Raw genomic sequence first — 25,684 nt, 5'->3', positions numbered from 1 at the left:
CCCTGGGGGGTATATAAGGAAGGGTCGTGGCCTATAGGGGCAATTATTTTCAAAGAGATTTTTCCCGCCCATCCCTCCCCTATTTTTGGCTCTGCCGGGTACTCTGGTTTTGTTAAGCTGGTACGGTGCAGGAGTTAACCATCTAGGTATGGTTACTTGTGGTGCACAGAGGTGTAAGTGCAGAACACTCCAGGGGCATGCGCCTCTGTGAATCGTAAGGTCATGTGACTGCCGCGCTAGGGGACGCCGGCAGTTCCAGCAGAGATACAGGTGGGCACGCCCATACCAGCAGGTTATTAATTTGGTTATTAATGGTTACAATTGGTTATGTTGTCTTTCGTTTTGACAATAATTATTGATATATGTTGTGTCAAATTTGTTGTGTTTATAATATTTGACACTTTATGACATATTAATAAAGGTTGAGTGTCGCGGTGCTGAAGTGTTTAAGTCCGCACCGCGGACAAATAATTCCATTCTGACGTTAATAAAATTTTGAAATAAAGAAGTGTCTCTTGTTTTATTTGTGAAAGAGGTACCGAAACTGGACGCTACTTCATTCAAGCAAGGGTTGCTGAAATGTGTTAGTATCGAGGCGTTTAGCAACAGAAAATAACACACAAAATAAAACTCCAGCAAAAAGTTATTGTTCCCAGGGGGTCTGCCTCCTAAACTTAAACGGTGTTGCTGAAATAGCTCGATAGCGAGGCTTTCAGCGACACCAAAAACCCACACCAGGACGCTCTGTGACTGCTCCGGAGACTGGTCACAAGAGCCGTTGCGAGAGATTTGGCCTCCTGCAAGATGGCTGCGCCCATTAAAAAATAAACAAGTTTCCTTCTTTCCAGACCCTTCTGAGAACTCTGGGGTCCCCCTGCAGGTTGATTACAGATTACCAGATTTCAAAATAGGTTATTTCTTAACTTAGGACAAATATTAGAATCTATTTAGAAAAATGTTCAAATAAAAGTCAGACTTTTGTTTTTAACATTTTCACCATATTTTAATTTTTTTATAATAAATTACATAATATGACCAAAATAATGTTATCTAAAAAAAAAAAGCCCTATATAAAAAAAAAAAACGATATATAATTTATGCGGGGGACAGTAAATGAGAAGAAAGTTAGAGCAAAACATGAACACTGCAGAAATGTTAAAACCGCCAAGGGTACACAAAAAACAGCTTTGTCCTTAAGGGGTTAAACTCAATTTGCTTTAGCTTTCTGAACCATAATATTTTCACTTGTGCGTTTATGGACATTCGTGTAAAGGAGCAGTTGAATGAGGCGTGCGCAGTGGGCACTTCCACGGGAAGTGAATTTATTTTGTTGATCTCCTTGTGCAAATGCGTTCATTAATGGACATTTCAATGGCCCAAAGCTTCAGACATTAATTCCGCTTATTCACACGGTACAATTCATTTTCTGCAGTAGTCAAGGCACATTAACAATACTGTGATCGTGAATTGCAGTCCGAGTAATAGTTGTTGACTTTCATTTAAATTGCCTATAATAACAAATGGCTAGGAAACTACCTCAAGGAAAGGGTCCTTGAGCAGTAGATATTTATTTTTAATAATGGACATATTTCTTGCAAATCATATTTATGTATGCAATAAAATCCTTTCTGAAATAGTAGCAGATGTCACAAAACACGATCATCCATTGTTTTACAAGCGTGTAACAGTAGGCTCATCTTTATGCCTTTATTAAAGGCTCATCTTTATCACCGAGATATAGAGTAATGATTCCCAATACCGGCTTTCAAGGACAGGTCAAGAAGCAGAAAAAAATGTTGTCTTGTCACAATTAAAATTCAGATAATTAAACTAATTTTAATATTAGACAAAGGTTACATAAAATGCAGTTTTTAAATAATTTCATGCATCGACATGAAAAAGCTATCTAGGCCTACCTGGCAGTCAAGAGACAATGGCATCCAGGCAAGAGTTGCAAGACAAAAATCACTGCTCATCTTGCATGCGCCAAAACACAGCTTGATGACCCCCAAGACTTTTGGGATAATATTCTGTGGACGGATGAGTCAAAAGTAGAACTTTTTTAAAGACACGAGCCTGTTACATCTGGTGTAAAGCCAACACATCAATCCACAGTAAGGACATCATACCAACAGTCAGACAGTGGTGGTAGTATGATGGTAGTGTGGTGGTAGTGTGATGGTCTGGCGCTGCTTTGCCTCTTCAGGGCCTGGGCCATTGGCTATAGTTGATGGAACCACGAATTTTGCTCTTTACCAGAAAACCTTGAAGGAGAATGTCCAGCCATCAGTTAGTGACCTAACGCTCAAGCACAGTTGAGTTATGCTGCGGGAGAATGATCCGAAGCACACAAGCAGGTCCACCTCTGAATGGCTTAAACAAAACAACATGAAGGTCTTAGAGTCAAAGTCCTGACTTGAATCCGATTGAGATATTGTGGCATGACCTTAAAAAGGTAGTTAACGCTCGAAAACCCTCCGAAGTGGCTGATGTAAAATGTTTTGCCAAGAAGGGTTAATATTCCTCCATAGCGATGCAAATGTTTGATTACGTTTGTTGCCGCCAAGAGGGATGTACAGTTCAACTTATTAACCCACCGAGGCACTGGCTGATTGCAGTAAATGACTTATCCCTCTGGCACCTGACAGGTTAATGGCATACCTGGAAACTCTTAAGGTTTGACCTGAAGGCTCTGGATAAAGCCCTGTTTTTTTTTTTTAGTTTTAAAATATATGTCATTTTCCTTAACCCCTTAAGGACAATGGGCGGTCCCTAAACCCATTGAAAACAATGCATTTTGAGCCTGTACATGTACGGGCTTTGTCATTAAGGGGTTAACTACCGGTACTTTCTGATTGCACAGTTTTATTGGTTGCTATGGTAGTAAGATGTCTTTTCTAAATAGTTCCCAATGAGTTTAATAAAAAAGGCTATTTCTGCGCAGGGGGTTATCACAGTTCAGTAACGGAGGCTGGATGCCTGTATATGTTTATCACTCGGCTGAAATGGTCTTTACACTTGTACTTCAATTTTTGTGATGCAGATGGTTCGGTGACACTCCAGTGGTTTCTGCTGGTGTGATCCATTTTGAAGTATAAACATATTTTGCTTTTGGAGTGATGCATGTCGAAACTAAAACATCATTTCGTAACGCATGGCTAAATAAAAAACGTATCAGGGTTTGGAGTGAAAGCGGCTGTATGAAAACACATTGAAATAAAAACCTGTATTAGAAATAAAAAAAAATATTACAATTGTCAAATAATTATTTTAGTCTAGGGGACAATTTCATTTGAGCAGAATATAATCTAAATTTCATATTTTACTGAAAACGAATTGGGCAAAAAATAATCCCAGAGAGTAGATTAGGTTAAATTACCGGTAACAATGTATATATATATATATATATATATATATATATATATATATAGCAATTAAAGGTTGCGCTACCATATTTACAGATTAAAAATGTAAACATCGGTGTGAACCACATTTATTTATTGGGCCAAGTGTGGCAGGTTAATCATAATGTCACTTTAATGCAGTTGAAGAATAAATTAATGTCAGTTATATTTATTGACTTCCCTAGTTTGTGTATAAATGGTTAAATATGGTTAAACCTATGTTCTGGCAGTTAAAAATGTATATATGCATCTGAAACCTATGATATATATATGTCATATCCCTCGAATATATGTATTGTAAGAAGGGCTGTATTGTAAGAAGGGCTGCATAAATTTTTGGCGCTATATAAATAAAAGATAATAATAATAACTAAAATCCAAAAACTTTCATACCTGAATCCAACACTAAAAACCATTTTTATTATAATTATTATTATTTTGCTTAACGTCTCCTTACATCAAAGTCATAGCCAGGAAACGTAATGCTTATTTCGCCCATTTCCTAGGATGGTAAGAAAAATAAAAAGGAATATTCCTTGGACAAGTTTAATAAATACATTTTTATTGATGCTGAAAGTCATATAGGCGCAACTTCTATTGATTTCACAGCATGGTGAGCCGGTCGGTGAAGATCAGAGGATCTCCTCTTCTGGTCCTCAGACCCCACTACCCACAGAGGAGGGGCTGCGGGGGCAGCGGGGGGGGGGGGGGTAGTGGTTTGATTTAAGGACTAGTACTCAAAGGTAAATGGCATATTAGGAACAGTAATAATCTCATGGCTAACTGGATTCAAACTCACTGACTAAAGTCGTTCCTGGTTTATTTTCCCCTCTTGCGAGCTATTTGGAAAGCGAAAGCATTTTATTGCTATTATTGCGGATAATATAGTGCTTTTAAAATGCTGGCAGCGTTGGCCAAGTGTATTCGCAGGAGCATTAATTATATAATTGCATATGCATTTGTAATGAAATATTTCCTGGTTTATTCCAGTATCGGCTCACTGGAGATCAGCATTTGTTTTATTAGCCTTCCTTAAACACCGAGATCCTCTCACTTTTACTCCAGCTTTTTATAGACTGCTTGATACTAGCATTGCCCCGTGCGTGGCAGGTAAAGTACTTCCGTTTATCTAGTGGCCCCTTCCCCAAATAAGGCGATGACGAAAAAAAATGAGGGCCAACTTTTGGCCAGTTCATACATTTGGAACCACTTTTAAAAATTAGATTTTTATAGTCATAATGTAAAAAAAAGGACAAAATATGTTTATTAAGTGTAAATATGTGCATTAAGTGTGTAGTGGGCAAAGAGGACTTGATTTACGTTAATCACTGGTGGTAAGTCACCTGGATATAACTTTTTAAGATTTCCTCCAATCTGTAGGCCTAGGAAAATGTATTTTTCTTTTTCCCATTTACTTATATTAAACCATTTTGGCAAGGAGTTTTGCTTGTATTTCGGGTAGGTTATTTGATGCTAAAATAAATAATACAATTAATTAATGCTCCCCCAATCATTTTTATGTCCCCCAACCACCATTATTTCCCCCAATATTATCATGCCTCCCATCATCCTCTTGACCCTACAATCACCCCCCATATTAATCTTTGAAACTGGAATAAAATTAAAATAAAATCTTCCTTAATGCCTCACAATAATTTGATTGCCCCCACATCCCACTAATATTGCCCCTTCATCAACTTCATCCCCTTCCACTGTTTGCCCATCAACACATTTTGTAATAAAAATGAAATAAAATAAAAATAAGGTTTTTCTTATAGCTGAATCTGCTAGACAAGCGGCTGTCACGGGATGTCGAAGAAAGGCGACTTCCCGCAGGGTAGGAGGCCGGCGGATAATTCTTCCGGTATCCCAGTAGGCCGGCCCGGGCCCCGTTTATTGAATGGTAGTGAAAAAATGACTATGATTAAGTGTTAAATGTTCTCATTAACACTGTTAGCCACATATTGTGTACCGGATAACCACAATGAACATTAGCACTCTTATCAAGTTAAAAAAAAGGTCTATCCTTGTGATAATATGAATAATTGCCACTGAGGCATTCAGCGCTTATATAATCATTGAGAAAAAAAAACAGCATGTAAGAGCTGGTTTAAAAATAAAGTGGCTTTAGCTGTGTGCCGGCATTCAATCCTATTATTAGCCTGGAACTGGCTTGGGCTGATATACGAATGGGTGACTCATTCGTGCACCATTAACTTGCTCATTCATGAATGCATCTCGCTTGCCTACAACATCCCTTCCAATTACTTTTAGAAAAAGTAAATAAATGTATTAATTACCCATAGCTTGTACTGCCTGTTTACCAGTCAAGTCATTGTAATAGTTTCGGAGGTATCTTTTGGAGGCATTTAGTTTAAGGTTTTTTTTCAAAGGGGAACCTAAAATATCTGCTTAATCTCAACACGCCCATCATTTTTTAATGGATTTCCTACCCCTTATGCCTTATTTTTGTATGCAGTGTGTGATATTACAGCTTCATGACAAGTGCTATGATTGGGGGTCTTGATGTGTAACATTCTATTTCCTGAGGTGAATTATGCCTCTTAGGATGTCACAGTCTCAGGGACCATACGGTGGCCTGTGCATCCACATAGACCACGCGCCCCTAAGGCTGGCCCTAATAGTACTCCAAACAAAACCAATGAACTTAAATTGTGATTGCATAATTTTAAAATTATTACTACTATTGTTTTTTTATAGCTTTATCATATTCCACAGCTCTGTACAATGGGAAAACAGAACATAACAAGTTTTGCAACACATAACACTTTGACTTTGAGATTTCTCTGTTGCCTATTCTACTGTGGATGTGTTCATCATCCATTTGGATACTGTATAGGTTAATGTGTACAGCTGTACATTTAAAGGGGATCTTCCATTATTTTTTATTGCTATTTTCAAATTTTAAAAAAAATGAAAAAAATATTGCCTTTTTTTTTACTTCTTTAAATCAGATCTATTAATCATTCAGACTCATGATAGTCTGCATAACCAGGACTTCATTAACATTGTCATAAAGCATCAGCTCAGTGTAGTGAATGATCATGGAGAGTTACCCAACATATCACATGACTGACAACAATGGCGGCCTCCAGGTCTGCAGCTAAAGGAAGTTTATGGGGGCAAAATACTGTAGCTACGATATTTAATGCTCAAGGAAAATATTTTTTGCTCCTTGAGTAATATACTAAAATAAACAAGTAGGCCGGCAGTTGTGAAGAAGTATGTAATGTTTTTGGAACTAGTTGGAAAGCAACAATCATACATGATAGTTTATTTGAAATATAATTAAACATTCTTTAGGTATTTTTTCCTCGTACATACTGGAGATGTATGTTTATATTTTTTTATGTTTTTCCAAAACGTGCTTTCAGTCGAATATAGGATAAAAAAGTATAATGTCACTTTGAAAGAAAAATTCAAATGGTATTAAGGAACCTTTTTTTCTTTTACAATTTCTCAGTCTCGCTGCCAAAGGACTATATAAAAAGTAAAACGAATAATGATTTATTTAATGAATTAATTACCCAAGAAACCTGATTTTATCCCACTGTAAAGCCACAGAAAAAAAAATCCACATTTGCCAGAATAATGATTAATAAAAGGAGAGTCTTTGTGTAAAGATACAAAGAAGAGTCACAAATAATTTAATGTAGTCGACTCTCAAGAGGACATCTATTAGGTCTCGGGAAATTTCCAACATTCAGGCTATAATTGCTTGGTTCAATTAGGCATCCTAGATTAAATTAAATAAAATAGTACCTGATGGGATAATTATTTAAATAGTTTGAGGGAAAGAAGGTAACATTGTTCACGGATATGAAGAAAAAATCAGTTCAGTCGACAAAAAATACATTTGTGTTCTAATGTATGGGTTTTTCAATGGATGCACAGAAATTGTGATAATAAAAAGTGCATTAATATCCTTGTTATTTTTCTATCCGTATCGATCAGTTCATTGTTTAGAGAGCCTTCAACCATAATGAAATAAAAAGCAGATTTTTTAAAAATAAAAGTTATCAAATAAAATTTTCATGTATTTCTATTACTCCATATGTGAGGTATTAATATTAAAAATTAAAAAGGAAAACTTACAAATGTATGGATCATTCAAACTACCCAGAGGGAATATTTAATAAAGTCCAAATAATTTAATTAATAAAAAATATATATATATATATATATCTCTGCGCCAGATAGAATAAAGAGGTTTGTAATTAACAACTGTATTTATAAATGTTTCATGCTACTGAATTAAGTGACTTCTCCTCAATTTTTTTTTATGCTATTGGCGTCATTGAAAAATATACAAAACATTAAAAAAAAAAAAAAAAAAAATAGGGTCAGCAAAACCTGCAATTCATATTTCTGGACTCAGAAATGATAGATTTATTTCTGTTTGTATTTAAAATTTTCTTCTCTGTCAAACATTGGAGCTGCTTTAAAATTATATGAATCCTAGAGGGGTTTGCTCTTCTAATTGGTTCTGATTTATTTAATCTCTTTACAGCCTTTTCCCCTTTATTTTCTATATCCACTTATCTTATTTGTTGGTTTTTTTCCCATCGATATCATCATCAAATTGACTGTCCCTTTCATGAATCTGGTTTAGGCCCCTCTAATAAGATGACTGTAATATACTTTATGATGTTTAGGTCTGGCAGTAATAGCACACACTAAAACATGCATCTAAATAAATATTGTATGTAGCGGTGGTTAAAAAATCTTCTATAAGGCCCAAACTCTGTACTGTTACGGATAAGCAAACAGTTTCGGTATTAATATTAGAACAAGTTTTGACATTCCCCTTGAATTTCTTTGGATCGAAAAGAAACCAGAGAATACGATGGATGCATGTTATCAAACAGAATTCTAAAAACCTGGAATTCGGAACCCAGAATCCAAATATAATTGCCAGGTGTACATTATTTAAAGTCAATTTGTATTTATGATTGCAAGAGGCCAAAGGGAAGCCACCATGAAAGGTCTTCTTTATGGTACTTTAATATTTATTGAAAGAATGACCCTAGTACAGTTTTTACAAATAAACTATGTTTTAGTTCACAAATTTGAGGTCACTTAGAAATGTCCTTGTTTTTGAAAGAAAATCAACTTTTGTCCATTAAAATAACATCAAATGGATCAGAAATACAGCGCAGACCTTGTTGCAGCAGCTGATTTTTAATGGAATAACTTCAAAGCCGTACAGAGGCCCTTTATCCCTCCCGAAACCATCCTTGTGTTAGGCAGCACTCAAATAATTGGTGTCCGGGTAAGACTTCACCCGATCCAAAACAACAAAATTAAAATAAGACGATATAACTCAGCACTCATTGAGTTGACATATTTATTTCACCCTGTGGCATCATTTCGGTCAAACTACAGGTTTGAAAAAGATCCTGTAGTTGGATCAAAAAAAGTGTTTTATTTTAATTTTCTTTATCACTCCCGTGTTCCAATGGCACGTTTAAAAGTCTCATTGATCATTAAGATCATTATGTAAGATGGCGCAAAAGGTTAGGTGCCAACGTGCAATTTAAAGAAACTAAAAATGAATTGGAAAAATAGCATTTTATATATTCTGTTGCCATTACATAAAAAGTTGCAGTTCCACTTTATCTACTGAATCTAGCACGTTTAGAACTAAATACAGAGCTAGAAACATCATCCTCAGTACTGCGGAGTACCCAAACCCGATTTAAAACAACTTATGTAATCATGTAAAAAGTTGCCTTTTCCACACTATTTTTTCAGGAAATGCCAAGTAACCCAAAGACCAGCAATATTAGGTTTTTGCCCGAAACAATAAAAAAAAAGTTTATTTAGTGTTTGTTTTTTGTATGCACTACAAATCCCATTTTTATAGGACATTTTTTTCACCGGTTCCATGAGCCATACACACAACATTATACTGACTCTACCATCATAACACTTCGCTTTGCCTTTCATAATTACAGGAATAAAAGCAACACATCAGAGTTAAACAGCAAACAAGAATCCAAACACATTTCTTCCAAAAGAGTATTGGGAAACACTAACATTATACATTAAAATCTAGATGTATATAAATATTCTTGGGATTCTACTTCTATGATTCATCAAGCTTAGTTGTGTGGATCTGCTCTTGATGCCAGACTTGGTGTATCCTGTTCCTTATTGCAACTGCAAGGACTTGGCATCCAACTTACCCACCACTAGTTTCATATGATTGTACGGGCATGCTTCATGTGCATTGGTACAGTTATGTATCAGAACTGGTAAAAGTGTCAAGTGACATAAAAAAGCATTAGTAACAAAAACAAAAAACCTTTTTACTTAAATATTTATTAGTCACTTAAGACACTTCCCGTAATAGCATAACGGAATTGTTATTCGCACAGTAATTAGTCCTTCCAAATAATTCTTATTTATTTTACTTAAACCTCTTTATAGGTCATTAAGGTTTGCGATACTGTTGGTTACATGGATTTACACACGCTTACTGTGTTCTGAATACCAGTTAGACATAGACAGAAAAGCAGGAGAAAACCTACTCTGGATTAATTCTTCTAAAGTGTCAGTAGTTGGAGCTCAAAGACTGGTTTGTAAATATAACTATTATTACTAGGTTTTAAAAGAATTGTTTATGTGTGTTCATCTATATCAAAATAATTAATGGTTGGCCTGTAGAGCGGTGATGTTTCAGGATTCATCCAGTGCACCAAATGAATGGGTGAGTTTGCAGTTTTGGGGTTTGTATGGTTAATTTAATGAATGAAGTGGCAGACACTACCACAGTAGAAGGTATTCAAATTATTAAGACTGTAATATAGGTCCACCCTTAAAGCCCCGAAGCCTGTGTACCGTTTTCTCATCTATACAACGATGCATCAGAAGTATTAAAGTTGACCAGCTACTTACCCAACTTTTGGCATTATTAAATGTATTCCTCTAAAATACTTCTAGCTGACATTGATACCTTTTATTGGGCCAGCTTAGAAAAAAATGTACGATCATCGGGTCATATAAGCAGCAAAGTTGTGCAGTTTTCAAAAAGTAGAGCCAAGTGGCTTGCTTACCCCTGCCCACCATGTACATACATATACACACCCTCACACAGTCCCTCTCTCTCACACACACACTAACGCTCTCTCTTTCACTAACTCACACTCCCTGATGCAAACATTTACCAGGAGCCTGTCTTGAGCCCTACATGCGCAAGATGTGAGCTACAGTGCTGCTACATCTATACCTCTTGTAGTCGGGCATGCTCTGTCTGTAGACCTGAACTGTCCCAGGTAGCAATTGCCCCCCTGGGCCAACCTACCCTTGTTCTCTAGTGTTACTCCTTGTGCCACTTAGACAGATAGAACATTATCTAATGAAATATGATGATTTTGGGCTTTTTCTTTTTCTCGTCGATCAGGTATAATACGCACCTGTGTATAATACTCAGGTACAACTTTATACTCTGTTTTGTTGGAAAAACTGAAGTACTTGTATATAATACGCACCCACAAGATTAGCACTGGATGATGATCGGTGAGATTGATCAATGGTCAGTGAACTAAAGAAGCATAATCAGATAGTTGATTAGGTTTAAAATTGTAAATAAAATAAATATTGTAAAATAAAAAAAATTCCTATATCATTCCTATTGCATTTAAGCCAAATGCTGTATGCTGTATTGAAACAGATGAGCATGCCACACGTCTATGGTTTACCTTAAAAGATAGAATGCATCATTAATGTTTTAGAGGCTTCCTTTCCACCACCTTTCAAATGTGGAATACCTATAGAGAATAAATTGAAGCTCAAACACTCATAGAATTTAAGCAAATAAGGGAAGCATAAATATATGCTATTACAGGATTAAAGGTGCCGATCCACTTAGAAAAAAAACATTAATTAAACTCTCTAGTATGTTAAGCAAATAAACCTCAGCAGATCTGTATTTTTTTCTCTCTGAAGGTTCAATCACATAAAATCAAGAGGCCTTTTCAGTTTCTATGGTAACAACCTGCTTTTGTAAGGGTTCCCAGCAAAAAAATTATGAATGAGGCAAAATGCAATGATTAAATAATTACTTCTGGGAAAGTTTCGAGCATTCGTGATTCAACAGTACTACTAAAAGCTGTTTCTAACACTAGATTTAGTTACAAAAGTGGAACAGTACCTTGAAAAAAACCATTTTGGAGCTTTAAGCTGCCTTGCTTTGATTGATTGAAGGGTTGAGTAAAGGTGTCCTTCAGGAGATGAGTTTTAATTAGAGTTTTGCGGATAAAGATAGTGAAGGCTTGTGAGTTATCAGTTTGCTGAATATCTGTCGGGTGTAAGAGACTTTAGGCAGAGCGTGCTAGATAATGTCATCCTGATGGAGTATAAAAGTCTACAGCAAATGCAATGAGTAACAATTTAACTCATTGTGGGAACACGGGTCGGATGTCCATACCACGTACCATTTTACTGTTACATTGTGTATTGTTACCCTCTGAAAAGTAAATGTTATGGGAAGAATGAACGCCTTGGTACATCTAATGGCTATATATTCATACACATGGTAAAGGGGACTATATCAAGTAAGAAGGGAAGCATTTACATAAACAGCAGGGGCGTCTTTAAACACAAGGGGTCCAGCCAACCTTACCCAGTGGACCCCCCAAATGGAATCATACGGTAGTGCAAGGGAGGGCTGTGCAGCTACCAGCAAAGACCTCTCCTAGAACGATTCCTTCGTGTGTTCATCCAGTATGGACTGGGACAGCTGCTGCGAGCTCCCAAGTCGAGCCTGGGCCCAAGGCAAGGTGTCCCTTTTGCCCCATGTTTAACCACCCCATGGTTTAAGGCCGTGGATATGATCAAGGCGAGCACTGTAAAATAATGTAATAATGAGCGGTATGTGCAGAGAGCTGCATGTAAATACATGATTTGACCATTGATTATTTTTTGTTACATTCTATAATTACGCGAGGTTGTGTTTTCCTTCAGTTCTTACAACACCACTGGGCCATCATTTGTGTTTCTTAACACGACATTTTAGTTATGCAATGACTGACTAACTAATACTTTATATGCAACTATTCTTTAAATCCACTATTTTTGCCACATCACTAAATAACCGTTATCGTGAAGGTTGAACTGTGTGATGTGATTGCAGCGAAAGCAGATTAAAGCAGGAAATGATTCGATGTATTTCCTCTCGAGTTTAATAAATCACTTTGTGAATATACCACTTGGTACCCTCCTGGGATGGAAATTACAGATTCTTCTTACTGTTTCTTAACTAATACCAAACATTAGCTAAATTTGTGTTATTTTTTTCTTGTTTTGTAAAAAAAATTATCAAAATCCCAAAGTTGTTGTTACACCTGTTTGTCACCTCTTTACAATAACTGTAAAGCTTCCCAATATTTATTGATATCTTTTTGTTTTAAATAGTCCAAAATTGTATTTATAACCATTCAGTGGTTTTCATTCAGTGCCCACAGAATATAAATTGATAATAAGTATTTAGTATTTAGGCAAGATTTGGTGTTTGGCGTTGCGTTATTAGTTTTGTGATGCAGTGGAAATTTTAAGCAAAAGATGATGACCTGGGTAGTACAGCTTATTTAAAATGTCTGGCCTACACAGCCTAGGTGGCAGGTCCTCTTGGGTGCTCAGCATACCAAGGCTCTGCTACCTGGACCCTCTCCTTGCGGGTTGTGGTGGCGATGACGTCGGTGGGTGGCCCCGCTGACATTGCTGGACATATGGCGTTGCTGGAGTGGAAGTGGGTGGAAGTGAGGCGTCTCACAACGGCGCTCCCGAGAACCGATACATTTTCCCGTAGTGCCCCGGAGAAGCAGTGTATGGTGCTCAGGCTTCCCAACTGGCCCAGTTACAACTATGAGTGACGGGGAAAAGCCAACAAGGCCTCCGCAGGATGTAGTAAAACAGTGCCAGGATATGATGTCAGATCCCTGGACTCAGCAGTGATGATGGCGGCCTGGTGTGCTGCCCTGTGTCAGGCCTAGTGCAACATCAAAGTTAAATACATCAGTGTATGTTATACACCCAACTTGAAGAATGTATTCTTCCCAATTATTTATTCCAAACTACATGCCATGTTTATATATTTCAATTGGGCCTCTCCCAATTGCAGAACCTGATTCCCCAGGAAATATAACAGGAACAAAGCTGAGTTTATTTCAGATCCATGGGTGGGGTGGGATTCAATATATTATATATATATATGGTAAGGGTTATGGGAGCATCATCTAGTAATAATAGTGGGAAGCGCTATTGCCATATAAAAAACAATTATATCTTATTTTACTGATTGAGCTTCACTCATGTTTATTTACATTCTTTTGGCCTGACTCCAGGTTTGCTACCGTGTGCTTTGCTTTTAAACAAGCATGAATAACGTGCAAATCACAGCTACAACTCACTAATGCGGAAAATACATTTCAGACTCCATTCTAAAGCAAGAGTGCACATTCCAAATGTATCTTTTAACTGTTTGAGAACAGATTTATTTAAAATAAAACAGTATGTGGAGATGTTTTTATTGAGTTTACGTGTCTCATCGGTGGCAGCCATCTCTATAAACCAACTCTGGCAGTAGGATAGATCATACTCGAGAGCTCAATGACTTTAAATGTGGCACAGTGATAGGATGCCACTATTGCCAGTCCATGAAACTGCTGCCCTGCTAGATCTGCCCACACACACTCAAGTGCTATTATTCTGAAATGGAAATGATTAAGAGTAACAGCTCAGCCACAGAGCGGGTCTGCTGAGTGCTGAAACACGTAGCATGTAAGCATAATAACCGTCTGTCTTCTGTAGCGTCACTCGATACAGAGTTCCAAACTGCTTCAAGAAATTGGTTTCTATGGCCTTCACTATGCACAATGCCAAGTATTGGCTGGAGTTGTGTCAAGCAAATGAGCACTGGACTCTGGGGCAGTGGAAAATGCTCTCCGGGTGATAAATCATGCTTAACAATCTGTATTTGGCGGGTACAAGGAGAACACTACCTATTAGAATGCATTATGCCTTCTGTTGATGGTTGGATGAGTTTGGGGTGGAGAAACTTGAAGGGTCTGCACAGATCCCTGACATTAACCCAGTTGAGCACATCTGGGATGAATTGGAGCACGGATTGTAAACCCAAACTGCCTTCTTCAACATCAGTGCCTGACCTCACAAATGCCATTTTGGCTGAGTAAACACACTCCAAATCTTGTGGAAAGCCTTCTCAGTGGAGTGGATGGTATTATAGTTACAAAGGGGCTGTTCTTTGTCCAGCAGTAGAAGGTGCACACATACACATGCGATCACACATGCATACACCCAGCTTTGAAAATATGATGTGTTGCCTATTAATGCTATATTGTCATAGTTCATTAAAAAAACACCTCCAAATAGAGTATGGAGGGAAGGATTTTGTTGGACAAGTAGAACATCTTCATTATTGCCATACTACTGGCATTAGCAGCCAGCTCAACAATGGCAGTCTGCAGATTAAGTACATTTATTGGAACACAATTAGCAAAACCAGATTTTTTTTACAATGTCAACCTACATTACAACAAAAACTTTTAATCCAATACATGCCAATGAATTGTGCAAAGATGTGATATTTGATTAGTGATTGACAGTGTATACAAATGCTTTATCTTTTCTGATTTGGCTGTTATCTATCTTTCATAGAAAAAAGGAAAAATAAAACACATAATTTGAAATTGCAAATCTATTTATATGCTAATGCCTCTGCTACAAATATCACAAGTTGTGGTAGATACTGTAATGCAATGCATCTAATATTTCAGATTATTTCTTTTTTTCTCTAAAACTCGTAGTCAGTATATTAAAGCTTGTTAAAGAAGTTTTCCTGAAGCACCAGTCAGCATTTATTTCCATTGCTCCGATATAAGCTCTTTTCTGCAGATGGCATAAATCCATTCCTATATAATCATAAATTCTAATTTCTGTAATTATCATATCAAACAGAAGTAAGGCTTTCTAGACAATAAACTCTCACTTTGAAAAGTAACCCAAGGAAAGTCATGTAATTTCATTATCTTTTTGATATGGAACTTTGGGTTAATATTGATTGCTAGTCTAGGGGACAGTCTGAATTTACCTACTTTCTGATCACCCACACTGGTGATATTGGATCTATTAGTAAATGTAAGTGTAAGAAATCATTTTTATACTTTTATTTTGTTCTGCACATTTTAGGCCTGAATGTAACTTGAGTGCTAGGAACATATGGTATCAATTAAGTGACGTAGTTTAGAGGGTCTTCTGTGGGATGCTGGTGTATCATATTACTGTTCCAATAGGATTCCTTTACGTATACCCTAACCAAATGTAAAGGGGTATAAATTGGCATGACTACAAAGACAAGGTCTCTTTCTACGCTCTTTCTACGCTCTTTCCACGCTCTCATCTACATCTCACCAAGATACTGAGCCTACAATACCTTTTATCAACATTTGTTCCAGCATTGGTATTGTATGAATTGATAATTTGTTATCTAATAAACCTAATTAATAGACATTGAAGCTGTGGTCTTGATTGCTGTTTGATCACTGGAGAAGATCAGATTATTCAAGACAAAGAATATTCTAACAGTAAGCATTGGGATTATCAGCATTTAGGTTAGTGAGAGTTGGGCCAGATCCGCACCAGCAATACAAAGATAGAATGGAGGCTGCGATATGCAACATTAACAGTTTCTAAGATATGGTCAGAGGTGGATCCTGGTGAGATACAAGCCCAGGATAAATCATAAATCTGTGAAAAAGATCCCCTAGACATCTTGCCTTCTCATAGAATTTACTGTACTGACCACCTGTTTCTACGACCCGTCACTGGACTCCTCATCGCCTCCTGCACTAAAGAAAAAATCTCAAAGTGTTGTTTTTTTATATTATATCTGTTGTGTGATTGACAGTACCATTAGTGATCTGAGGGTTTTCTGTTTTATTTATTATCTTTCTCTAGGCGTATGACATGTCAACTAACATGATAAAAGTGCTAATAAATGGTATTATGTAGTGAACAGGCAGATGGGACAGCACCTGCAGAGAAGAGCAGGCAAGGGTAGCTGTGCTAAAACACAAGAGCAAGCACTCAAGAAAACATGCAGAGAGATGAACAAGACAGCCAGGATAGACACATGGAAAGCAGGGCAGTCAGTGCATTCTGGACCAGGTGGTATGAGGCAAAGACAAGGCAGGTACACGTCTCAGTAACCACTGTCCCTCCCCAACAGTGAAGTTCCCAGCTTTATGAGGCCACAGACCCTATCGCTCCAAACCTACCAGATGCAGGCCACAACTGATGGATGAGCCAATAAACTTGGTCAAACAACCCAAGTCCATAGGCAGGTGGCAAGGAATAAAGCCATGGACGGCCTAAAGGTCATCAGTAGGAAATCCAAATGAAGAGACAGAACACATAAAGCCAGTATGTCTCTGGAACGCAAAAGTAAAGGTAGCTCATGACCAAGAAGTCGTGGGACACACAATCTAGAAACACTGACCGCCAACCTAAATTATGGGGAAAGGTCCTCTGATTTTCACATTCAAATTAGACTTCCTCGAGTGTCAATATGTAATAATATGGGCCCCAAGTAATCTGATAACAAGAGCACCATTTATTCAGGTATCATTCTCTTCATTACTTTATGTCTGTCTCTCACCTATAAACTGCCGTGTATAAAGCAGGTATAGGTTCTTTTGAATGTGAATCAGTTCTTAATGGAATCTGTTCCTTTTAAGGCCTATTTGTAAATTTTACACAATACGCTCTGGGAAGTGAAGCAAAAACACGCAAAATGTTTTGTGCTTTCCAATTTAAACCTAACATTTGTAGCGTCTGTTTATCAGTAAAAGGTACAGAACGGCGGTTTAATACCTGAAATTGTGTTTAAACTTGCATTTCCCATTGTTATGAGAGAACATTAAAATGCCAAGTATTTTGTATCAGCCGTTGTAATGCTATTGATTCCGCGAAAATGACGGGCTTATCTATTTTTAAGCAGGATATTTGCATTGTTGCAGTGTTGTTCTACTCTAAATAGACCATGGAATATTCAGTACTACAATAACGCATCAAGGGGAGTTAGCACTGGGCTTATAAACAGTTATGGATTATCTTTTCATCTTTATTTTTATGGCAAATCCAATCAATAGCCTGTACCATTCCAAGAACTATAACTGCATAAACATAACACTATCCACCATTAGCGTTCTTTACAGTTTGTGCCGGTATTTAATTTTTTCCTTTCTGTTTTCTTTTTAATGTCTTTTCCTTTATATCACAAGTTCAGTTTAACCCCTGCAGGTTCAGGGTTTTTTTATACCCAAAAGCCCAGAGTTTCTTGTGATTTCTTTTTATTTTTATGATATGTTTGTTAAACCATGATTCGCCTTTTCCATATTTGATCAACCCACACAAATTATACATCATTTTGTTTAGAGAAAGTAGAGTCTACTTTTAAAACTATAAAAAAATAATTATTAGTGATAATATGTAGGGGAAAAAACAATACTAAAATTGGAAAAAAAATTGTTTTGCAATTTGCCTAGAATTTCTTATACACAATGACCCAATTTATGTTCGTCAGCATCACCTGTTTACAGTTATACCCCACATACATAATTTTTTAAAGAGAGTCACATAAACACTTTGCATATTACACATTTTTAATACTAATGGCTTAAGATGTTTGGAGGTAGCAATTTTATTTATCTATCTATCTATCTATCTATCTATCTATCTATCTATCTATCTATCTATCTATCTATCTATCTATCTATCTATCTATCTATCTGTCTATCTATATATATATATATTAGTTCTAGTAGTAGGGCTAACAGATATTGGGGCACTGTTTTAAAATAAAAATCTTATTAAAGATCCTGCTGAGTCTCTTCTGTCCTCAAGTGAGCTTCCGGTATCAAGTGATATCAACAGACAGCCTGATCTCCTGTATAGAGACAGGGACATCCCAAAGGGCGCCCCAAAGGACCCCTTGGCTCAGCTTTTAAGGAGGGACCCCTAAACGTCCTAAGGGGCGTGAAGGGTTTTATTATAGCTGTTCATTCCTCTTTCTTAGCTGGAAGACATTTGTTTGGATGTTACCATACTAAGAAAACAGAAGCTTCTTGGTATTCCACCAATAGGTCTTATAGATGATCAGCATGTTTTGTGACCCATGTACTTAAAACTCCCAATATTATCTATTTAATGTTTGTTTTTTTTAAACCAATGTTTTATAATGAGATACAGTTGCGTACCTAGGCCATCACCTTCACCTTGTATTCTTCATTCCCATCGTTAGATTGTAAGACATGAGCAGGACACTACTCATTCTATGGTTCTGTGAGCCAATTGTTAGGCTATATGCCTATATATTACCCATTGTACAGCACTCTGAAACATGACATTTGTGCTGAGTGACATAGATACTATTAGGTCTTCCACTGTTTACCAAGCTTTCAGTGCCAAAGAATGTCATGGAATATGCATTGACCTTAAGAGAGCAACCTATTTTATGATCTGATCAGATTAGGTAAAGGTCACCCCTGTCTTTGGTGAACATGCCTAGAGATGAGATGACTATTGGGTTTATCTTTACATAGATCATAGGTTCTGTTTTCCATAACACAGGCTTTACTAAGGCTTTGTGCTGCCTATGTGCATACTAGCTGCAGGAGACCCATAGGCAGATGGATGCTTGCATCTAATGAGCCAGGTGTAAAGCCTTGCTCTGCTGCCCATATTGCTGCCTAAGACCACTCCGGCTCTTTAGATTTCCAATCTTAATATTCTTCACTTTTTCTGTGAGCTGTCACTGACTTTTTACTAAAAAAATACTGAATCATCCTTCCACCTGATCATCTGCACCTCTGTACCAAACTATGCATTTTCATTCGTTCGTGATCCAACCTTGCACTCAGGATTCCACTCCTGGCATGTCTAGGGTGCTTGAAGACCTTCCATTTATGGCACATATGGTTTTGTGCTGTAAATATTTTGTTTAGCCCCTACCATCCTTATGAAAACAATGAACTAAACCTTATAGTAATTGTTTGCTAATACAGATTTTGGTCTTTTGTATGCAGGTGATTCTCATATTGACCAAGAACTACCATGCAGATTTGGGGAAGGTTCTTGAGAGCTCACTATGGAGGTAAGTTCTCTTCCACCATTGGCAAACATTAAATCAGTGAACAATTTACTGTTGTGTTGTAGGTCTTCACAAGCCTTTGGGAACTTCTTAATCAGTATTTGGCATTAGTAGCTTTAACAGAACTTAAAAATGATATCATAAAACAGTTACAGCAACAAGAATCCATAGGATATATGATACAAGTAGTACTTCTAAGTCTACTTTGCTTTCTGAAATCTCCATTCAAACGGAGAGTTGCCAAGTACTAGAACAATTTAGGATATCGATACAAAAACAAATGCCTAAATACAAACTATTATCACAAACAGGTGACTTGATTTTGATGCCAAGTGCTTGTAAAAACACGATACACTAGAACATTTAGAGCTAGTCCTCAGAGGGCTTCAACTGGCTGGGCAGTAGAAGTGGGTGAGGTCCAAACGCTGCTCCCCCGTCCGGTTTTGCACTTGGGTCACGAAAAGTGCATTTGCATTTACAAACTGTGTGTGTGTGTGTGTTCAAAATGACTAAAAAAACTAATTATCACGGCAGTAGTTTACTTTAGTGCTTGAGACATTTAATTTTACCCACAGCATCGTTAACAGCAAGTCAGTCTATTAAATGTTGAGTATATTTTTTAAGATCGCGTCTCGGATGGGTGCGCTGCATTTAAATGGTGTTGTATTGCGTAATAGTGTGAAGTTTATTGCTACATATGTTATGACATTATTTGTACAGAGTGTACCTTATAACTGCTACCGAGGAAATTCTTAAATGAAGGGTTAAAAAAAAATATATATAGTATCAGGAATGAACCTTTCTATCCTGTGTAAGTGGGGAGTATTCACTAAGTTTCAGGTCACCCGTGTAGCTAACTGATATCAGCATTCGGGTATTTTATACATATTATAAAGAAGCACTTTTTTGCATGTCCTTATTACCATTATCTGTCTGGCACCATGAATTTCTTTTTCTCGGAACGTAATTAAATGATGTTATTAGATAAAAGATAAATGGTTTCATTCAGTGCTGCACAGTTCCTCTTTTATCTTGGCAGAGGCTGAATTTTCATCATGACGGAGTACAATAGTCAATATTATATTAGTGTTGGCAAATAATACTATTGTAGGCTGGTATTTTAACACATTTAATTGCTTTATTCCGATCGTAAAAAGTACTCAAAAGGTACATTGTGAGTTTTACCATTAACTATGGTAACGACATACATTCTAATAGTGTAGAGATATTTAGCCTATGAAAACATGTTATTTGTAATATAATGAGATCACTATGAAAAATAGAATAATTCTTACCTGAACGAGTGTGTGGCCAGCAGCTGGATATGCCTGGCTGCACGCTACTTGTGCATAAAAACGTGACCAAACACCATATTCCTGGAAAAAGCGGAAAATGACCCGGAGACCCTGGAAAGTGAAGCTCGCCCGAAGACTCCAGGTTGAGCCTGGAGATATCCCAGGTATGTGTATATATAATATGTTCATGGTATAATTTGAAATTTGTTTTGCTCAGCTGCTAAAAAGTTCTTGTAGCGTGTACTTTTGTTTGTTGGACAGTGTCATTGTTTTAGTTATTTCTAAATTAGCAGAAGATATCATAACTAACTTGTTTCATAAATTCCCTGCACTCAAGTCCTTGCTGAGTCTCTCTGAACTAAACAAAAGAGATATAAAAAGAGAGGACAAAAAATAATGAGAACAAGCGAAAAAAAATACAAAATAAGAAAAATATACCATATAAAAAAATCATTACTGTATAATAAAAGCTTTATATAAAGAAAATATGTGAGTATAAAACTATCCCTCCCATCTGTTCTACATTAAAAAATTATAGATACAGTTAAACCATGGTGATTACCCAATGTGCGTTTCACTGCTGATAACGCGCAGGTTTGCCATCGTTTACATGCACGGCCTTGCGTCAAGCCTATAACAATTTAAATTTAATTGAATGTAGAAATAGCGTGTCAAGTTGTGGCATATATGTGCTCACACGTGGAGTTGAGTTATGCCAGTTTAGTGGGGACAGGCTTGCGCAGGAGCTGACACTTTAACACTATGGCAACCTGCTCTGGGTGACAGGTGCTCATCGTAACACGATGGCCAAACCATACTGGCAGCACCTCAGCTACACCCAAGGCAAACTGGAGATAGACACCTGACAGGTAACCCAGTCACCATACCAGTAAACCTAACCACAAGGCTTCATGGGGGGTGGTGAAGCTAGCCAGCCATGTTGGCAGGACTAGGCCTGTGCATATAGGGATTAGCCCCAAGCAGTGTTGAATAGGAGGGAAAGTGGCCATGGTTGTGGGCATGAATAAAAGCCACTCCCCACCTGCTCGGAGAAAGACGGAAGTGACCCAGAGACCCAAGGAAGCAGCGCTTCACCAGGAGACTCCAAGTTAACCCTATACAGTCCCCAGGTATGCTGATCATGATAGATTTTGCCTGTGTATATTAGTTAAGCTAATATAGATTGGCCCATGGGCTCAAATGTATCAGTCATGCTCTGCGGTTCAGTTAATCCGATTCCCTAACATTTTCATAAATCATTCTTACGGCTGTTATTTTGTTTACTACAGCTCTTATCACCCTCAGTCAGCTTCCTGCTTATTGAAATGCAAAAAAAAAACAAGCTGGAAATAGCACAGAGTACAACCCTTTTATAGAAGACGGAGAGATCAATACGGTTTCATCTATAAAGGAGTTTCTTCTAGTCACTTTGGTTGAATCAGTAGAAATTGGACAGGACATGCAGTATTTATATTCAATAGCGAGAGGAAGAAGCAGAATGTTACATCGCTCACATAAAAGCAGCTCTGAGGTTTTCCTTATGCTTTATATGCTGTGTTTGTGGGAAATATGTGATGTTGCATTTTATCACTGCGGTTCTGTCAAGTATTCTGTCTGGAGTTGGGCAGGTTTGGTTTTCTTTCGTTAAATATGTTCTAAATAAGTTCTTTTAAACTCCCTTTCCTTTTGAGCTCTGTAGCGCTTATCAGTCGATGTGCATGTTTTCCTCTCTACTGCACCAGGGGCTTAAAATAATGTAGTTTGGGTCTTAGACACTATTAATCTGCGCAGACTAGGCCAACAAATAAATAAGGATTCATGCAAATGGCTTGGGATGTCGGAGTAGGAATGCTTTAGACTAGCGTGCAATTATTTTCTAGAAATTCTAATGCGCACTTAATTTTAACTCCTTAAGGGGTTAAAGTTTCCCTAAAACCTGTAGCCTTCACATTTCTACCATATGCTTGGTCATCCATGATTCTCCATTTCTATTTTTGGTGTATTTTCACAAGTTATACATATCTTTTATGTATATCCTCTAGACTGTAAGCTCATTTGAGCCGGGCCTTCCTCACCTGTTGTCTCTGGTTCCTTACCCTCATTAGTAAATGTATAACACGTGTGTAAGCGTACACTTGGGTCATATAGGAGACATGCCATACATAAGTTAGAGTTAATACCTTACGTATAACAAAAAAACACCATCTAGGAAGAAGATTATCGTTTCCATAATAATGCCAACCTTGTTGCATTGCAGGCGCACACACTTTTGTTGACTACAACTCCCGTTACCTTCATCAGATGATAGGAGTTTCAGTCAACAATTGCCCATCTCATCAAATATAATCACATAACACATAGAAAGACTTTTTAGATTTTATTTTGCCATGAGCCTTGTGGTTTGGGTCAAACATGTTTTTTTTTTACCATTATGAGATGTCTGGAAATGTTATATGTTGCTACCATCAATGGCCATTTTAATGGAAGACATCTTCAAGACATACAGATCTCCACAATAAATACAATCTATTTTAGTAACATTTTATTACTTACGCCATATGTTGCCTTTCAGTTTTCTCTGCTTTGTACGATAATTCTTACTATCCCTAGCTATGAGAGTGGGATTCCTAATTTATTAAATGTTGACCCATAGAGCGGCCATTCCTAAACCATGCACAGAAGCTGCCAGTGCAGTAAAAGCCTGAGTTTAAATGCAACATCTGTCATCTGTGTAGTCAACTGTGTCTGGCGGTAAGAAAACTGTTTTTATATCTGCCGTTGCTATGACGGATGCGTAAAATTGAATACACTTAAGATGAAAAGAAGCAACATATACACCCGGCTGTTCATTTTGTTTTTCTTTTATAAAACAATTCTGAAGATATAGAGGGAGACTCGTCGCACATTATTCATGTTAGTTCGGTAAGGAAACAGCTCATAAAAGCTGTAATATATCACTCTACATATGGCAGGAATCTTTTTAGGTAGCGTCTATTGCTTTGTAATAGAATTTTATGGGCAGCAAGCATAAAGATCCAGGGGATTGGAAAGGGAGAGAATTGGAGAGACAGCGGGGAGGTTGCCATTGATTTGTTTTTGTTTATCAATTAGAATGATGTGTATGTGGGGGGGGGTTCTACTGCTTGAAGACACAGGTTATGAGTATTGACGGTTATTGCCTGTAGATAATCCACTATGCTGTACAGTGTTGTATTTGTAGGGTGCCCTAGGTAAACTATTAGATCTCCAAATAACAACCCACATTGACATTATTTAATGTACATTATTGCACTAGACCAATGGTCTCCTGTCTTTCCAATATGGAGGCCAACCTAGGGTTAATAAAAAAAACTCTATTAGATATTACAAATATATTAGAAAAATGCACATCAAGTATATGTTTCTGTGCTTTGATTTTTTTTTTTCTTGACTGTTAGGATTGATAATGTATGCCCCCGTAGTCTCCAGATATATAGATATGGTGAGATGTCTTCATGGCCAGTCCACCTGTGTTTATTTACTAATATTAGGCCCTTTCAGGCAAAATCTTCACATTGTAAACAGATTAGGATTACATTTAGCACACTTCTATCGAAGGATATTGGAACGACTTCCTATGTAGGTGAAGGCCGGATGTACTTTGGAAATTTTAAATAATTATCGGGATTGCTTTTTAGCAAAAAAGGGGCACATAGTAATTTATTTCATCTAAGGATTCTCCCGATTGCCCCTAGACTCGTGAATTTTATATGTGAAATTATCCTGATGTCCTGAACTGTTGGTGGCAAGAAAAATATTTCTTGTTATTTTTCGAATCCCAATAGTAGAAACCTACCAACTATGGTTAATGGGGCCACCTAATAAAACACCTCAACATCACAACTAGAGAGATAAATATGATTTTGCTATTTTTTTTATTCTTTGTTGAGAAAGTTCTGGAATTTACACTCTGCTAATGCATGGCTTGCCACCAAGTGATCCTTGGACTGTTTTGGTAGATCATTGTCCAACCGTCGCTTACTAATAGTTTTTCTCAGCGTTGTTCCTGATTCTCTACCTTACTGTGCTGTTCGTCAACATTCTTCCATAAGATCGGGCAGCCACTTTCACTGAACATTCACCAGTTCTTACTCAACTTGAGCAGGCACTCTATTAGAACATCGACTCCCTGGTTCCAGTTATTGAGAAGCATTACCTATTCTTTGCGGTTATCACCGAGGCTGAAAGTTTAATAATAATGCCATATTTCACCTTTCATTTTTATAATAAAAGTCACTGAAATCTTTTCCCCTGTATATTTGCAATAATGGAAAATGACAATTTGAATTATTTCATCCATTCTCCAACAGTACATACAATGAACCTTATTAAGCAGCACTGATTATTTCAACATAAAGTAGATACGTATATCTTTTGAATGAATCTTATTTTTTTTTTTCTCTTGAAATGATTAACCTCAGAGAATCTAATTACTTTGAGTGTTTTAAAAGGAAATGGTTCTGGAGTTTTTATGTTATCATCATGTACACGGAACAAATATATTAAAGCAGGAACCAAACTGGCTAATGTAAGCTAATGCATACAAATTCTGTATAAAGTAAAAGAGGTCAAACAGGACTATATAGGGAGCCATTAGACTTTCAGCTTGTGTTTGTATATATCCATTTACCTGGCATAACAGCGGTGATTTACTGTTATCAAACATGTATCTGTGTGTAATACTATACAGTTGGATATCTGACGTAAAAACTGCTCTTGAAAACAAAGTGACGAAATAAAGTTTTTGTAATTTA

The 25,684-nt window shown here is 37.1% G+C and overlaps 1 protein-coding gene across 2 annotated transcripts in view; it reads left to right on the top strand.

The window, feature by feature from the left end:
- The window catches only part of SORCS2 (sortilin related VPS10 domain containing receptor 2), a 340,312-nt gene that overhangs the window by 104,309 nt on the left and 210,319 nt on the right, over positions 1-25,684 (top strand). For both annotated transcript variants that reach the window (XM_053458253.1, XM_053458252.1), the window contains exon 2: positions 19,532-19,599. In XM_053458253.1, coding sequence (XP_053314228.1) covers positions 19,532-19,599 — 68 coding nt within the window. The remainder of the gene's footprint in view (positions 1-19,531; positions 19,600-25,684) is intronic.

This window comes from Spea bombifrons, chromosome 1, assembly GCF_027358695.1.
Source record: "Spea bombifrons isolate aSpeBom1 chromosome 1, aSpeBom1.2.pri, whole genome shotgun sequence".
Classification (NCBI taxonomy): domain Eukaryota; kingdom Metazoa; phylum Chordata; class Amphibia; order Anura; family Pelobatidae; genus Spea; species Spea bombifrons.
Note: the sequence above shows the minus strand (reverse complement) of the source record. Positions and strands in the feature narration are given on the sequence as shown.